Source organism: Acomys minous (genome assembly GCF_964271855.1).
Source record: "Acomys minous genome assembly, chromosome: 1".
Classification (NCBI taxonomy): Eukaryota; Metazoa; Chordata; class Mammalia; order Rodentia; family Muridae; genus Acomys; species Acomys minous.
In genome coordinates this window covers 20,124,080-20,142,428 of record NC_140483.1, presented here as the reverse complement: position 1 = coordinate 20,142,428, position 18,349 = coordinate 20,124,080, and the positions used below count along the sequence as shown (strand labels likewise).

Below are 18,349 nucleotides of genomic sequence, written 5' to 3'. Positions count from 1 at the left end.
CTCTACCACTTACTGAGGAACTATTAGTAATGGTAGATGCTGAAAGAAGGAAAATCATCCCTTCTGAAAGATGCGTAGGAATCCCACCCTCTGGTGGATGACAGCACTCCCAGTCACACATGGTCAGCAGTAATCTGACTTGGTGGCTCATCTTACAGACACATAAACAAAAGGAGATATGAGGTTGGGAGGGGCATGTGTCGGGGGAAGGTACACCGGAGTTCAAGTAACTAGGAAGTAATTTTGATGAAATGTCACTGCACACCTGTATGAAATTCTTAGGAATAAAGAAAAAACCCAACTACATATACACCTCTTTAAAAAGTGGTTTGACTAATCATCAGAGGAAGTTAAGGAAAAGTCATAGTGATGCCTAATTTCACCCCAGTTATAATATTTATCATTGCACAAATGAGAAATAAGTTCTGATAAGGATTCAGAGGAACAGGAACTGTAACACAGTGTTTGAAGAAATATATTTTAGTATAGCCATTACAGAAAATGGTATAGAAATACTTTATATTAGGAAAGCACAACCATTATCTTCCATTTCTTCCTGTAACTGGCTATATAACCACAGGAGACGAAACAGCTTTATATTAAAGTCAATTGCACTTTTATATTTATTGCATTACTATTTGAAACAACTGAAATAAATAAAGAACAACGGTAAATGTCTTTCATTGGATCTGGGAACAAAGAAAGTGAGTAGCCAGGTACCATGGCACATGCCTATAACTCCAGTATAGGAGAAGTGGAGACAGGGGGATCAGGAGTGCAAGACCATGCTTAGTTATGAGACTTTGTCTCAACAGTGAAAACAAACATAAAAACACATGGTAAGTAGACATTAAAAAGCCAGGGAGATGGATAAGTTGGTAAAGGCCCACTCTGTGCAAGTGTATGGCCTGCATTTAGGTCCCTGGAACTTTTAGAAAGCTAGGTGCAATAGTGTACACCGGTAATCCCAGCCTTCCTACAGTAAGAAAGATGGTGGAGATAGGAGAATTGCCTGGAAGTCTGTGGGTCACCTATCCTGGACTACAAAGCACATGAGCAGAAACAGTAAAAGAGACTCTGCCTCAAAGCAGAAGTCAAGAAACCCTCCCCAAAGTCCTGTGATTGCCACATGTGTGCTGTGATATGTACATACCTGCACTCACACTCCCCCAAACAAACCAAGTATTCATTCAGCATTAAAAATAAGGAACTCCTGTCATTTGAAGCAACATGAATGAAACTAGAGATAAATATGTTCAGTGAAACATGGCAGAGACAGAAAGACAAACACCGCAATTTCAGTTATTTCCAGATATAAATTCTGCAGAAGAACAAAATGGAATAGTGGTCATCAGAGGCAGGGAAGAGCTCATTAAGGGGCATCAAAACATAGAGTGTAAGTCTCACCCTGGTTCTTATTTAGCACAATAGGGCAACTAGTGTATGGAGCAGTGTATTATTAGCTCAACAAAAACAATAGACCAAATAGACCAAAACAAAGCAAGAACATAATTATGATACTAAAAATTTAAGTGCATTAGTGCATTAGAAAATAAAATATGAAATTGCCTACACATACAATTATTGATGGTTGAAGGCATAGAGATGCTTGTTACCAGGACTAGAATAATACACACACACACACACACACACACACACACACACACACACACACTGTGTGTGTGTATTGATTTTATAATGTGCTGTATAAAGGTGCACAAGTTAGAAAAATTAATAAATCATTTTAAAAAATAAAAAAATATCCAGGACTTAGAAGTCTGGGATTGGAAGAAATCTCAAAAGTTGAGGCCATCCTGGTCTACATAGTGAGTTCTAAGCCAACCAATCCAATGTCACATGGAGAGACCTTGTCAAAAGACAAAAATAATAGACCAAAACAAAGCAAGAACATAATTATGAGAATAAAAATTTTAAGTACATTAGAAAAAAATCCTTTCATATTGCTGACAAAATACCACTTGATGGTTTTAAAATGTTGGAAAAGTTCGATGCTAAAAGAGGAATTTAAAGAAACCAAAATTCCCTATTAGTGCAGTTCCAGACCTTTCAAGAGATTATCATAAAAACCCAAAGGCTTGTCGTTAATATCAGAAGATTTCAACTCAAAAAAAGTGAAAACATATTAATTATATAATTGCCAATTTATAACAGAATTTAGTTTTATAACTGTATTATTCCCATGACATTAAATAGTTACATGTAGTAAACGACAGTTAGCTATCTACATTGAAAACAGGCATGGTGGTGATGTCTGTGGTTCATGCATCAAAAGGCAGAGGCAAAAGGGCTTTCAATTTGAGGCTGGCCTTAGCTATGTGCCAAATTCCAGATGAACCTGGCTTGGATGGTGAGATTATTTTTCAAACAACAATACTACTAACAAGTAATAATATTATAAATTTAAGCAACTAAGGAATCGATCGGTCACGACTATAGTTTGAAATTTATGCATATCTCAATTAGTGAAAAGTTAGACAAAACACCATTAAAAACTTTAAAAAACTGAGTCATAAGTTTCATGTAATATTTTGGAAATTCTGAAGCCAACATTAAAGTCCCTACATAGTCCTAAACATTAAGAAACGCTTCAGTACAGATTCTATAATGAGGTAATGTATCCCAAAGGATAAGTGCGGATGTGACTAATCTCTTTCCTATGAATTTGCCCTCTTAGAGTTCACTTCCAACATGGAATGCAGAGTATGACAAACATGGTCTCTAACATCTGATACAGAAGACCTAAACATATAAAAATGCGAACACATTCTGTATTTAAATAACTGTATTCACAAAACTGGGGCATTTTCTCCTACAGGCTAGTGAGAGCTCTCATGTTTTGTATAAATCTTAGTTTTGTGTATTCACAAAATGATACTACGTTCATGTTGAATTTTGGTTTTCATTTAACACCAGTCACATTTTTTTTTTTTTTTTTTTTTTTTTTTTTTTTTTTTTGGTAACTCTGCCTTGTCTTTTACCCAGTCATTCACCACAAACGCCTTGCTTCCCATGTGTCATCTAGGGAAGATCCTGGCTCACCAGTTTTAAACACTGCCTCACGAAAAGTTATATTTAGAAACTTTATTTCACCTGCCATAGTCAGAACATGTTTGTTTGGGTTCAGTCTTCTGTAGCAGAGGAATAAACATGTAACTCTTTATTTTTTTTCACCTCTCATTTTCTTAGAGAAACCAGCTACAGCAGGTTCACTGCTGTGACTACAGCTAGCACCAGCCCTGGTCCCCCCCACCCTCCAACACAGAGGTCATATACTTAGGGAGCAGATAGGACTAACCTCCCTGGGAATTCCTGCAGTGACGATACAGATCCTGAGGCCTTTAGCAACACAAGAAGTAGCTTCTTTGTTTTGAGTGGGCAGATAAAGGAATAAATCAGAAACTGACCAGAAGGAAGTAAGGAAAGACACTTTGGGGGTTGTTTCTTCTCTTGAGCAGCACTGTCTCCCTAGAGAGAGGAGTGCGGAGGCAGCCAGGTCTCTTCCCAGTCTTGTTCATAGCTTTCAGTTTCCCAGCCTAGCGAAACCTAACTCCGTACTTCCCATAAGCTCTGTGGTTACTGTGGCAAAAAAACAACAACCACATCTTAGTCAAGCTCACATTCTTTTATTATGAGTCTCACTAGATCAAGAAAGTCCCAATCTTACGTGACTTTTGCAGCAAACAGATGGACACTGGCCACTAGGAAGCAAGACTTGCGTACATGGTGCACCAATATCAAGGTGTTAAAACTAGCTGACCGGGCTGGAGAGATGACTCAGCGGTTAAGAGCACTGTCTGCTCTCCCAGAGGTCCTGAGTTCAATTCCCAGCAACCACATGGTGGCTCACAACAATCTGTGATGAGATCTGATGCTCCCTTCTGGTGTGCAGGTGCACATGCAAGCAGAACACTGTATATGTAATAAGTAAATCTTCAAAAAAAAAAAAAAGCTAGCTGACCAAGGTTCTTCTGCTCTAGCCTCAACTTAGATCGGAGTCATGGACAGCTGAAATGGAGTTTTCATTGTAGGAGAGCAGTCAAGGCCGAGGACATAGTCTAGATTTACCAGGGTCTTACAAACTCCAGCTATTCAGAAGCCAGAGACTTGTGGTCCTGGGGTTTTAGACTGGAGGCTTCTGCTACTGGCCTTTAACCACCAACTGCCAGCCATGTACTTGGAAGTTTTTCCTTAACAGCTTCTGGAAGCATCAGGAGAAAGACAGAAGCAAAAAGACAGTGCCATTGTGACCCTGGGAGTAGCTGGGGTCACAGCCCTTTGGCTAAGGTGCTATAACTCTTGGCCCTTAAGGACGAACAGCAGTATGGAATGCAGCTGATTGTCAAGAGTCAGGAGCATCTCCTTCTTCATCTCTGACCCTTTATTTCAGGCCCACATGCTCTCTGGACTTCCTCGCCTGCTCTTTCATCACAGCTGGATTTCATCCACCACTGTCACTACCGCCACCACCTCCACCACTCTCTTTTGATCACTGTCCCCTTACCTTTCTTGGTGTTACCAGCTGGGCTTACTCTACTAGTAAAACATGAAAGGCCAGAAAAAGCTGTGTGAAAGAAGCCTTTAGTAATGCTGTGATAGTGTGGATTAAACCAGGAAAGGGTTTCCCACAAGCTCCCCAAGTGAGCGGGTTGCCTACTTACACAGACAGAAGAGAGTGCACATCAGTCAGGACACATCTCCAAGCAGCTGTAGGGCTGCCTTTGAATCAGTCCAGGCCCAGTACCTTAAAGGAAGAGAGGAAATGCACTTTCCCTAGTGACAGCAGTTTCCCCATGCAAATGAAGGGTTGTGTTTGCTGGTAGACACAAGCCTTTTGTTGGGCCATGAGGAAAGAAGCTCTCTTCAGGTTAAGTTTCAACTAATGATCATTATAGAAAGGTAAACATGTAGACAAAAGACAAAAAAAAATTATCAAGCATCACATGGACTTGGTGGAAATAGAAGAACAGGAAAAGAACAGGACGTTTTCTTCGGGCAATGTGTTCCATATGAAACTACAGTGGTAGATGTGTGCATTGCATGTTTGTCCCAAACCACAAAATGTACAACAAGAAGAACACCTCTAGTGAAAATAATGGGTTTGGCTAATAAAGATATATAAATATTAATGACCTGTTCATTGAGTAAAGGGGAATGTCTCACTGTGGTGGGAAATTCTAATAGCGAAAGAGGTGGTACATGTGTTGAGGCAAAGGACACCTGGAAAGTATTAATTGGATACCATTCATTCATTTAAAATCATCTATCTATCTATCTATCTATCTATCTATCTATCTATCATCTGTATGTGTGTGTGTTGCATGCATGCCCCAGTATTCATGTGCAGGACAGAGGACAACTACTTTTATTGAATCAGCATATTTAACTCAGGCAATCGGGTCTGTGAGTAAATGTTTTTTATTCACCTGAGTCAGCTCCCTAGCCCTGACACCATTTTCTATGAACCCCAAATTCCTACAAACAATAAAAATAAATACACACAAAAATAGCATTGTGTAATTTAAAGTTAACTTTTTTTTTTTTTTGGTTGCAGTAAAACCTGTAAAAGGGCTTTTTTGAGGCACCAAGACCTTGTGTGATTTCCTGTGTGTTCTGTATTTTAGTAGTGTGAGAAACGCCACAGAGAAGAGGACGGGGCCTTAGTAGTAGCTGAACTCATTTTCCATCCGAAGCTTTAAGCAGTCATTTTCTATGTTGTGATCCTCCCTAGAACTCATCAAGACAGTATTGCATTTACTCAAGCATCACAGCTGGGCTTCTTTCAGGAAGGGAAGCTCATCCTAGTCTGCAGGCCCTGGCCAAACTGCAATTTATATACCTGAAAAGAGATGAATCCCTGACAAGATGAATCTGAATCCAGTCATGAGTCACAAGTATCCTTGACATCTCAGAGGCCTGCCCTCTGTTGTACTTTGATGAGTTCTAAAGGCAACTGTGAATGCCCAGAACTGAAAACCTCCAGGGTTTTAGTCTTTGCTGAACTTACCTTTAGCCCAATTCCTTTAAGATTTAGAAACCTTCTTTGGTGTTCAGAATTAGACTTGTTTACGCTGCTGAGAAAAGAGAAGTCAACAAAGTTAGGTTTTATCCTGCAGCAGCTTAGGTATGTTCACGTAAGTTATTTTACCAAGCCATCCCAATGGTCTTACTCTGGCATGCTACTTTCAGTTTGCAAATGAGGCCAAAATGAGCTGTTTATAAGTTGTGAGAAATGCTTCTAAATTGAAATGTGGGATTAGAATTAAAGCCTGGGGATTTTGACTGAATGTTCTGATATTACTCACTTGTGCATTTTACTGGATAGGAGCACCCAAGAATCATAATAAGCACATATGTGTGCAGACAAGTAGGATCGTAAAGATCAGCAATCATTGAAACCCATTTTGGGGGAAAAAGGTGAGCATTCTTTTCAAAAAAGTGACAGCTTATAACATGTTCTAAAAGACCAGTAAAGAACATCAAAAATAGCTTAATTTGTTTGCGTTCACATGGTACACCCCACGTGTGTGTGTGTGTGTGTGTGTGTGTGTGTGTGTGTGTGTGTGTGTAATCAAGAATCAACCTCCTGGCCTTGACACTTTTGTTGCTGATGCCCTGATACTGGGATGGAATTATTTTTGTCATATTTATTTTATACTCCATATCGCTTATCATAGCCTAGAATTAGAGTTCAAAACATCAGAAGAGTCATGGAGTTCAATCACTTTCATGTATTAAAAGGTTGAGACCAGGGAAGGACTGTGGCTCATTTTATGCTAGAGTTAGCTAGTGGCAAAGTCTGGATTTAAACTCTGGACTGGCAGTCAGTTTAAGCCACCTTATTACTGACCATGGATTCAAGAAACAGATGTATAATTAATGGAACAATGGAACATCTCTGACAGGGCCTGGGGAAGGGACTCTTCCTACAAAGACTTAACCTAAAGCACCTTCTTTGACATCTTGGCCTGTGTTCCCATGATCTTAATTAGGACTAATTGAAGGAAGCAAAAAGAAACCCCAGGGCCTCCCCAAAGCTTCCTACTACGCAACTCCCACACTGGTGGTCTCTGAAGAGAAAATGCTAATAATTACTGAAGTTGAGGCTCTGTGTCATAATTGGATGCGGGCTTCCTCCTGGGAACCACTCCCTCGCTCCAGCCCCTGGCTTCCCCAGCTCAATTAAACAACTCGTTTGTTTTCTCATTAGGAAACTTGTTAGAGTTTCACTCCGTTCCCCTGAGTTGCTCTGAAGAAAAGTTTTGTGGAAGGACTTCTGAAGCTGCTTAAGGTCGGCCTCTCCTACTTCCCTGTGAGACACATGCTCCAACAGGAAGTGTTACATCAGTAGTCAGCAGTGGGGTCAAAGTTCACTGTCTTGAAAACAGGATACAGAAACAAATGGTTGGTCTAGCTAAAGATGGGGGTGGTCGAGGCAGCTGATTGAACAGTGGCTTTAAACGATCAGCTCAAACACTTCCAGGCTCATTACATGCTATTGAGTGTTTGAGCAGAGAGGCGACTGCATTCTGGCCTCTCCATGTCTAACATTTCTATAGTCCCTGCACGTTGCTTTGTTGCTCACAAAACACTTTTTTTTAGTGGCACTTCACTGAAGCAAGACAGGGCATGACGTGAACATCATTTTTCAAACAGACGTCAGAGGTTCCAGTGACTTCCTGTTCTGGACTGTACCAGCAGGGCTTTCAATTAAGATTTGATGAAGTGATACTTATAACTGTCCATTTTTAAGTCCATTTAGGCCAGCCATCAGGAGTTTAACCGGATTTATGTATTTATAACCATCAACTCTGCAGTTGGAGAGCTATCTCCATTACTGTGGGATAGAAGCCATATCATTTGTACTGATTTCAGAGAAGGGCCTGGGTCCACCAGGGCACAGAGCTGTAGAAAGACCCCACAATTATAAGATTAAAAGGAAAATGGTGCTGCTTGTGGGAAAGGCCTGGTTACAAGTGCGAGAAAAGAACATCCTGGACAAAGAGCACAGAGAAGGGAAGACAGGGCATGAGCTCAGTAATCAGGAACGTTCCAGAGAGAAGAGTAGACATAAGAGTTAAGTGTGGTACTTAAGGATATTGGATTCAGATGATGTCAGGACTCATCAGTTGCTCCATCCTCTGCCCATTACCACTTATACGAAGTTTCAGTCAACAGCGTTGCCCAGGCTTGAATCCACATCCTGAAGTCTTAAGTTTTGCTGACTATTTCTACTGTGACAGGGGATTGGGTTTCTTTTCAGAATGTGTCCAGAGAGGCATGTGTCCTGTTGGTTCAGCCATTGCTGCACAGGTCTAGTAAGATGCGGGCCCATCTGTCTTAAATCAAACTGAAGTAAAACTCCCCAGAAAATACTAACTTATTAAACTTTTCAAATAGAGGGATGAACAGATAACATATGTAGAAACATATAAAAATTATGAATATGAAGTAAAACCGCATGAGAATAGAAAGTAGAAGTTGAGCTTAAAAACTTGTTCCTTCCTCATGCCACCTGGGGTCCTCACCACGCTCTTCCCTGAGATGACTTGCTTTGGCTGTCTCACCTTTCTGATGAGTGGACTTAGAACATGGGGAGGGTAGAAGCTTCTAAAAGATACACAGCTCCTTAGGTAGAACTTGGCAGAGACAGACCACTCTGTGAGTCTTGAATACTCTTTCTAAAATTAATTTTATGTATGTCAATAATCATTTTAATTTCTGTATTATACAAGTAGATGGCCACTTTAAATTTTTTATTTCATTTTATTTATTTACTTATTTGTGTATGTGTGTGTTTGTGTGCATGTGTGTATGTGTGTGTGTGAATTTGTGCACACTTGGAAGTGCATGCTACTTGCACATGTGCATCTGAGTACATGTGGAAATCAAAGAACAACATACAGGAGTTGTTTCTCTCTTTCTACCAGGTGAGTCTTGGAGAGAGGATTCAGGCGTTCAGGCTTAGAATCAGTCCCTCCTCGCTAGCCCACTATCCAGTTTGACATTCCTTTACTCATTCTTTCTAAGAAAAGACCATGACAATTATTTAAAGCAAATATAGAAGAAGTAATTCTGAACTTCACACAGAGACACACATTCATCTTTAGATGCATTTTGGCAAGTTCTATTGTGACATTCTCATCTCCTCTCTCTCTCTCTCTCTCTCTCTCTTCTCTCTCTCTCTCTCTCTCTCTCTCTCTCTCTCTCTCTCTCTCTCTCTCCAAAATAGTGTTGGGCATGGATGACTTTTTAAATCATTTTGAGTTTAAGCTTTGGGTCTGTGATGGCAACACTATTTTGAACTTAGGACCTTAAGTGCGCTGGGTGCATTTAGAGAACTCTACCTCTGAGTTCTCTTCCCAGCCCAAATCTGCTTTAAAAACAAAACATCTGATGTAGGCCCTGATGGGTAGTTTCTGACTGTGCCAAAGGGAGGGAAATATGCCTACAGGTTTTTCTTCCCTTTAATGAGCCTCTTATGATATACATTTCCTTATCCTTAAAACATAATAATGAACTCCAACTTCCGTAAAGATAAAAAGAAATGAACTATACAAAATAGCTGACCCTGGTCAGGGCACTTAAGAAAGTTCTGAACTGGTGACAGATCTCTCTTCCTCCAGACACAGGACAGATAGTTCTTAGACATCATTTTCTATGGTTTGATCACTATCTGTAATAGATTTCCTCTTAATGTCCTTGAAATTTTCACTTACCCCTCCTGCTTTCTGTTTTTCCCACTTGGGAAATGAGAACAGAAGCTAAGTTGAGAGAATTCGTGTGTCAAAGGATTTTATACGTGGAAATCACATGGGAAAGTACGTATCTATACTAGAAAGACACTACTTACAGTATTTTACATATAAATTCCAGAATGCAGATACCTGCCTAGTTTACACATATCTCACATTCATGATGAGCAGGTCAGTCAAAGTGGTACTAATTCAAGTCAGTCATTGCCTTTACATGAAGGTTTTCAGTGAAACCCTGGCGCATCCTTGTCATTCTTCTTACCTATGTGACATGGGTACCATAACTTGGTTTTCGCCTTACTTTTTGTGTTCCTAATTGCAATTGGCTCAACCTGTCTTTATTGAGAAGTAGTTGTGAGAATAACAAAACACTACCCAAGCACCACACTTCTTACTGGTACCTAAAAGAAGTGCTGCCCATCTCTTGGATCAAATGAATTCATCTCTATGGTGTCTACTTGGTGAGAGGCCAAAGAGGATAAAGTCTTAGTATGGAGTGTTCAGCCGTCACCCAACAACACAAGGAAATAAGTACTTATTAACAATTACTAGAGCAGGACACAATGTCATCACACTACATGAATTGTTATAGTGAAAGAAAATGTTCCAATAGATAACATACATATATTGTTTTTTAATAATCACAGTAATCCATAGGAGATAATACTAGTGTTTCTCCAACTTTCAAACCTAGTTTTCTCCTTTCTGTGCTTTGGTGCACACCATATTCATGGAAAGAAATTTTACTTGTGTTTTTTACAACTCTCCAATGTTTTTCTAAGTGAAAGCAAACTAATGTATTTCTATGTATTCTGGAAGATGTTTCCATATTGATTCAAGAAGTGCATTCTCATTTTGATAAGAAGCTCTGTGGTATCTTCTGGTTGTTTTTGTTTAACCAGTTCTCTAATGGGTAACTCTTGAGTTACTTCTGGTCTTTCACAATTATAAATAAGGCTAAAAAGAAGCACATTTATATGTGTGTGTACATTTTCACATATGCATACATATGCAAGATGAACTAAAAAGAAGAGAACCTGGTCTTTGTGAAAATGAGTATGTAGTTTGCATAAGTATTGATAGCTTCCATTCAAAATATGCTATTTTATATTCCTGTTCAATTGCCACCTTCTCAATCACATATGTTTGTCAGCTTCTAGGTATTTGTCAAAGTAAAAAAAATGAAAAAAAAATCACAAAAATCACAATGCCATTTCAAATTGAGCACATCTTATTTTGGGTTGGGTTGATATCTTTTCATGTGCTTACACATCCTTGTTTTTTGTTGTTGTTGTTGTTTTAAGTCTCTAAAGTTTATGTCTCATATTTCAAATTAAACTTGTTGAGGAAAGAAATGCTGTTCTCCATACCATGTTTTCCCTAGTACAAAGTATGGAAACAGAAAGCAGTTCACATATATTTGATGAATGAGTACAGACTCACATGGTACTTGTCACAACATATTATTATTATTATACATATTATATCTCTTTGAACTTTGGTTCACCTTTTTTCTCTAGGAAATAATACTGTGAACAAATATGCTGATAAAAAGAATATCTAGATAATAATTAATTTCAGGTAAAATTATTTTTAGCAATTGTTAGTCTCCCTTTGAAATTCCTTTCCACAGTATTGACTAATCGTCTCTTACTGAAGTTAATGTCATGACGTAGGAATCAGCCCTGCTTGCAAGATGAAGAGAATTTGTCTGAGGAATGGATCTGGTCGCTGTGCAACTTCTTGCTCCAGAGGGATTCTGACTGAAGCTTATTTCACTCACAGCTCCAGGGAACACCCAACAAGAAGCCTCTGGGAAAGCAGAATTTCTAGAATCATTGCACATAAATAGGTAGAGAGAAATTACTCTAAAGAGGACTAGAGGCTCTAAGCTATCAAACGGTCAGGGCACTAGAGAGAATAGGAGATCATCAGAAGAGAATTAGACAGAAGCTTTGACTTTGACCTTTCCCAGTGGGTGCTCTCAGAGTGTGGGAGGAAAACTCAAGCACCATTGATGCCTCCCAAAACTCAATCAATTCCCAATAACATAGGGAGATCTGAACTTCTAAGGGTTTCAGAAGCCTCTTGCCTAATCTTTTTCTTCTTCTTCATTTTAGGCAAGAGGAAGTGGATTAAGCAAAAAAATCCCCCAGTCCAGAGTGTACAAGCTGGGTGTGTCTGAGCAAGGGCATGAAGCCAGCTCCTGGCAGCTGCAAAATCCCTTTCCTGCCTGCTGATTCTGACTCATCTTTTGTTCATTGGAAATTCATGTTACCTGTCTTTTATGAAGATCAACTTTTTGAAGGTACAGGATGAGTGTTGAGTGAATAATAATTAGATTACGTGGGCCTGATAGAGTTTAGGAATTATTCATTGAGTATCTGCACCTACCATTTTCATGCCGAAATCGCCTCATCCTTCCCTACCAGAAGAGTCGATGAAAGGTAAGACAACTTCCTGAATGATGTCACTGTAACTGCCTTCAGACAGCAATCCTTCCTTTACAACAGGCCATATGTCTGGTTATTTTATTATTGTAAATTATATATGTAGAGTTCTCAATAAAGTAAGAGGTCCTGGGAGAGATTACAGTTGAAAAATAAGCTTCCCCTCTTCATTTATTTATAGTGGGATAGGGGATAACTGAGTTGCTGGACTCCCAAGTACTCAGCACCAAAACATACACGAAGGGAAACCGGGTTTAGAAGTCTTTATTTCTTGTCCCAGCCCAGACACCTACTCATGTTCTGTCATACAACCAATCATTTCACCTTGATGGGAAGGGGGGAGGTTGAAGTTCCACTATCACAAAATAAGAGGTTTAATTAGACAATGGTCAAGCTCAGCCATGTGCTCACAGTTGCTGTTCTTGGCTCCAGGGATATTTCACAAAGAGATGGAGGACCCTGAAGTAGTTCACCATGCATCTTAACTCCTCTGCCTCCCTGGGAATCATGGATCATGTTAACTACACCTGGACCCAGACTTTCACCCTTGCTGGTTTCACTGCCACTGGCACCCTCCGACCACTGGCCTTCCTGGGGAGCCTATGCATCTATCTCCTCACACTTGCAGGGAACTTGTTCATCATTGTCTTGGTTCAGGCAGATTCAGGGCTGTCCACACCCATGTATTTCTTTATCAGTGTCCTCTCCTTCCTGGAACTCTGGTACGTCAGCACCACGGTGCCCACCTTGCTATATACTCTGCTCCACGGCCGTTCACCCATCCCATCGGCTGCATGCTTTGTCCAGCTGTATGTCTTCCACTCTTTGGGCATGACTGAGTGCTACCTCTTAGGTGTCATGGCTCTGGACCGCTACCTTGCTATCTGCCGCCCATTGCATTACCATGCACTCATGAGCAGACAAGTACAGATATGGCTAGCAGGTGCCACTTGGGTGGCTGGATTCTCAGCTGCCGTGGTGCCTGCCAGTCTCACTGCCAGTTTACCCTATTGCTTGAAAGAGGTGGCCCATTACTTTTGTGACCTGGCACCACTAATGCGGTTGGCATGTGTGGACACAAGCTGGCATGCTCAGATTCATGGGGCAGTGATTGGTGTGGCCACTGGATGCAATTTTGTCCTCATCCTGGGACTCTATGGGGGTATTCTGACAGCGGTCCTGAAACTGCCTTCAGCTGCCAGTCGTGCGAAAGCCTTCTCCACCTGTTCCTCCCACATGACAGTAGTGGCACTGTTCTATGCTTCCGCTTTTACTGTATATGTTGGCTCACCCCAGAGCAGACCTGAGGGCACTGACAAGCTTATTGCTTTAGTGTATGCTCTCCTGACTCCATTCCTCAACCCCGTCATCTATTCTCTTCGCAACAAAGAGGTGAAGGAGGCTGTGAAAAGGGTCAGTGACAAGATCAGGACTTTGTTGAGGGACACTTAATTATCTCTTTTGGCATTACCTACATTCTGGGTATGTGCAAGAAACAACTGGCTTGTTAATCATTTTGCAGAATCAGAATAAATGCCAGTAAGGTCACCACTCAGTTTAGTGCTTGCTGTGCTGTGTAGACTCCTAGACTAATCAGAGGAGGAGCAGATAGAGGGAAAGGAGTTTTTTTCTGAATCCTATCCAATATACTGATGAAGAAATACTTCAGCAGTTTAAAAACCAGCATAGAGAAAATATTTTAATTGAAATTATGACTTTGATTTTCTTTGCGGGGGGGGGGGGAGTGGGACATATACAAGGATGAGAAAAGTATAAGACGTTTACCTAGTCTCTATCAAAGTTTTAGTTCTATCATTCGAATTACCAGACCATCCCTATATGAATGTCTAATGGCACAGATTCACAAATCTCTAGTGTAGGGCATGAAGCAAACAGGCATTGCTATGGTGAAATAAAAGGACCACCCAAAGCTATCAGCCAACCTCTGTTTCAATGCAGAGAGTTTAAAAGGTAGAAAACAAAGATGAGGAACGATCCAGTGACAGTAGGTGTGGAGTTTCAGGCAGAGCAGACAGCTCCCAGCTGGTAGAGCCTGGTAATCTTCAAATATTTTGCCAAAACTGGCTCAAGGTGGCATAACTCTCAGGGAGAATGGCTGAAGTCCAACTGCTCACATAGTCTCTTTGGGGACAAAAGTCGTAGAGCTGAGTATGCTGTCTGAGCTCTCTTTTAGTATCATAGATATTTTTATTAAATTTTTATTTTTTAAATATTCATTTATATTATTACATGTATATACAATAAACTAACTACAGCAAGAAGAACCATGACACAGTCAGGAATTATATAAATGTTACCTTCATAGTGTTTTGGCTATTTGTATTTGGCAGCCTTGAAGAAAACATCTTTCCTATCTTGGTGCGTCTAAAATTCTGAATGTAAATCAATATCTGTCATATCTCATGTATCATGGATTTTTTGAAAGAATAAATTTGAAGCCATACTTCACAGGAGGAACAGGAAAACGAAATCACAGGCTTCCCTGGAAAGGTGTGTAAGTACCCAAGAGAGAGGGAAAGGCCACACAAATCCACAGTGTCGGGCCTCATCCTCTGATCAGCGTGTGACAAGGCTGTTCTCTTTAGCTCTACACTCTGGAGATTTGTGAATTCTCATCCACAAGATAACCACTTAGGGATGGTCAGGTAATTCGAAGGACAAATCTAAAACCTTGGCAGAGACTGGGTACTTGGAGAATGTCTTTCACTTTTCTCATTCTTATATATGCCTCACTATAAAAATAAAAGCAAATATCTTTCTTAATGCTCCCACATCAGAATCTGTGATCATTGTCGTCCTGTACACACAGGTGTGTGTGTGTGTGTGTGTGTGTGTGTGTGTGAGAGAGAGAGAGAGAGAGAGAGAGAGAGAGAGAGAGAGAGAGAGAGAGAGAGAGAGGGAGGGAGGGAGGGAGGGAGGGAGGGAGGGAGAGAGAGAGGAAGGGGGAGGGGGAGGGGGAGGGGGAGAGGGAGAGGAAGGGAGGGAGGGAGGGAAATGATGTGGTTATGATACATGAGTTGAGTTGAGCCTGTATTCCAGCTTGACTCAATGTATACTACATATACCAGGCAGGCCTTAAACTCACAACAGTAGCTTCAGCCTACAGGGAGCTAGGACAACAGCTTTACAAACATGTCTCACCTGAAATACACTTTAAAACCTTCATATCCATTCCTGGAATTGCCGTCAAGAACCTGATTAGACCCAGATGTCATCCAGATGTCTAGCTGACCTTGACAGGGCCACCTCCCCCTCACCTGTGTGTGTGAAAGCTGAGTGCCTGGTGGGGATGGTGCTTACATTCCTTTCCTCTGAGGAAGTTTTGATTCTAGGATTGCAACACTTTCAAAGGCACATTCTGAGGTCTGCTCCAGGTCCAGCAGAACATCCCAAAGCAAAGAAAATGTATTGGGCAAATTCCATGTTCTGTTTGCTTGTTTGTGTGTTTGCTCTTTCCTACTTACTGAGAGAAAATCTGCTTTCTGACTTCACTTTGTCTTAAAGTATACGTAAAAAAGCAATCTAAAATTTCAGTGAATAATGATGTTCAGGAAACAAAATAACTCCAGCACCTCACAGTGATAATTAGAAAAGAGGTTAAAGATTTCCTGCTTGGGTTCAAACCTTAGTTCTATTATTTACTTGCTTTCTGACACGAGGCAATGCATTTAAAATCTCCATGCCTCATTTTTCCTAATCTATAAAGTTGGTACAGCAATAGGACCTTACTAACTACATAAATGTTGATTATCGCCCAGCATTTCCCATGTGCATTTCTGCACTAGGGATTTCTTTATTTGAGAATGCCTAGCCTTGCACATATCAAAGATCTGAGGCGTTGTTACACAAGATGTTTGAGTCATTACACCGACACATCTCCTTTTCAGCTAAGTGCCCAAAGTCCTCCTTATATAACTGGGAATTCATGCATGACTATTAACCCTTTGATCTTTCTTTCAGTGCTTTGTACCATATTCCATTCTGCAGGTTATTTGGGGGTGGGGGCCTTTCATCCTTTCTCTCTTCATGAATCTAACTTCACATAGGGACTGATTGTGATTTCACAGACATGGTTTCCTGCATCGTCAGCACCAAAGAACTGCTGGGAATAGTTTTTCCTGGCAGTGGCTTACATCACTTCAGATGTCAATTCTCCGGGCCTCCATTTCCATGGGTTCTGTGTTCTATGGTAGGGCAGGTGTGCTTCTGTATCTTCTGTGGAGCTAGGATTAGTCATATCACAGCTGAGGAGACAATGAATACCGCATCCCTGATTTTTATTCATTTGTATTTGAAGAACAAATGAATCGGTGAATCAATAAACAGATCTTTAAGAATTACATAAGTGTGGCAGACATTATATTTGTCCATAGGGGGGGACTCTATACTGTAAACTCCATAGGGGGGAAGTGGCTTTCACAAATCCGTTCATAACTCCGAACTTCTTCTGTCTCCCATTGTACAATTGTTTTATCTCCTGACCTCCTTGGATTTTTCCCTTTATAACATACAGTTGATGTTGCTCTTACAGGATGCTTTTCAAAGTAGACAAACAGTATAAAGTTACTGGATCTTCATCCCTCTGCATGCCCTTTGCATGGGCAGATAGTACCTCAGGGCAATTGGAGTCTCTCAGGCCGTGTTGGAGTCTCTCTGGCAGAAAGTGGTTGTATTCTTCCTACAAATAGAATCACATTTTGTAAGTGTCTAATGTGACGTATGAAGCTACATACCCATGCTACCTCTTGGCTACTTTCCCCATGATGGGATCTGAGCAATGACTCGACTGGAGCAGACAGTAAGAAGAGGTCAGGATGAAAAGTAAACACATCCCTCACACTCCAATAGGGGTAAGCTCAGCATCCCACCAAGCAGGATATTTGTACTTTGTCTTAACCCTAGGGTTGCCCTAGGGAGCAAGGAAAGGTGTAATTCGTAAGCACTATGGACACTGAATACAATCCTGCTCAGTCATGCTGTAGAATGACCTATGACCACAAGACATCATTTCCATACTTATCAAGTACGTTTTAGCTGTACTGGATACCATTTTGGAACTTGTAGGGAATGATCTTAAAATAACATGTTATTGATAAATGTAACATGATAAAGTGTTTAGATGAATAGAAGCCTACAATCACTCATAAACTCATTATGTTTTCCTCAGCTTTCTTAGCTGATTGAAAGTTTCCTACTACTTATTTTGATATATTTCACCCCCTACCCCATGTCCTCCCAGATCTACCCCGCTTCCCTATCCCACCTAACTTTGTTTTCTTTTTATCCCCCCCCCCCCCCCCCCGTCTCACTCTCAACTCAAATGTTCTATTTGTGTTGCCCATATACCCTTAGGTATGTGGCCTTCTAGTGCAGCTTGGCGGACCTATGAGAGCTTGCACCCTTAAAGAAAACAGATTCTTCTCCCACTCCCTGCTATCGGTTACCAATAACTCCTCAGCTTGGGGTCAGACTTCACGTTCATCGTTCATCTCCCCTCTCCATGCTGGGATTTGGTCTGGCTTGATACTATGCTAGCCTCATGCATGTTGTCATAACTGATGTGAGTTCATCTGTATAGCCCCCCTATTATGTCCAGAAAACAGTTTGTATATGCTTATCCCCCATCTCTGGCTCTCACACCCTTTCTTCTCACTCTTCTCTACTGTCCATAATCTTACAAAGTATTCACTTATTTTCACTTCTAATTTCTCATAGGCATGTAATTTTTTCAGAATTTACTAATGATATTATGTGCTGTCTTGATTTAGAACATTAGATAGGCAATTTAAAAGGCCATCCTTTGCTCCAGATTACAACTTGATGGTATGTAGTCCTCTTGTTGGGGACTGTAAAGGTACAGTATTGTATTGGAGGCCTGCAGGAAGTATCTATTCCAGTGAATAGGCAGGTATTTCAGAGGAAGCAGGCTATATCACCTGGCCATCCTGGAGCTCTATTAGCATCCAGAAACAATGTATGTGTTATATTTTGTCCCCAGTGCTAAGCATTCCACAGGAAGCTTTTCCAACCTCAGAGATTCATGATATTCTATCCACTTAATGTGATCTGTTTCTTAAGATAATGCCTTATTCCTTTCTCTTAAGG

The 18,349-nt window shown here is 40.7% G+C and overlaps 1 protein-coding gene across 1 annotated transcript; it reads left to right on the top strand.

The window, feature by feature from the left end:
* Positions 1-12,696: 12,696 nt before the first annotated feature.
* Positions 12,697-13,675, top strand: LOC311597601 (olfactory receptor 6N1-like; the record flags this gene model as incomplete). Its single annotated transcript, XM_084781854.1, has 1 exon — positions 12,697-13,675. The coding sequence occupies exon 1, from the start codon at positions 12,698-12,700 to the stop codon at positions 13,673-13,675; it is 978 nt and encodes a 325-aa protein (XP_084637980.1). The 5' UTR covers position 12,697.
* Positions 13,676-18,349: the final 4,674 nt, after the last annotated feature.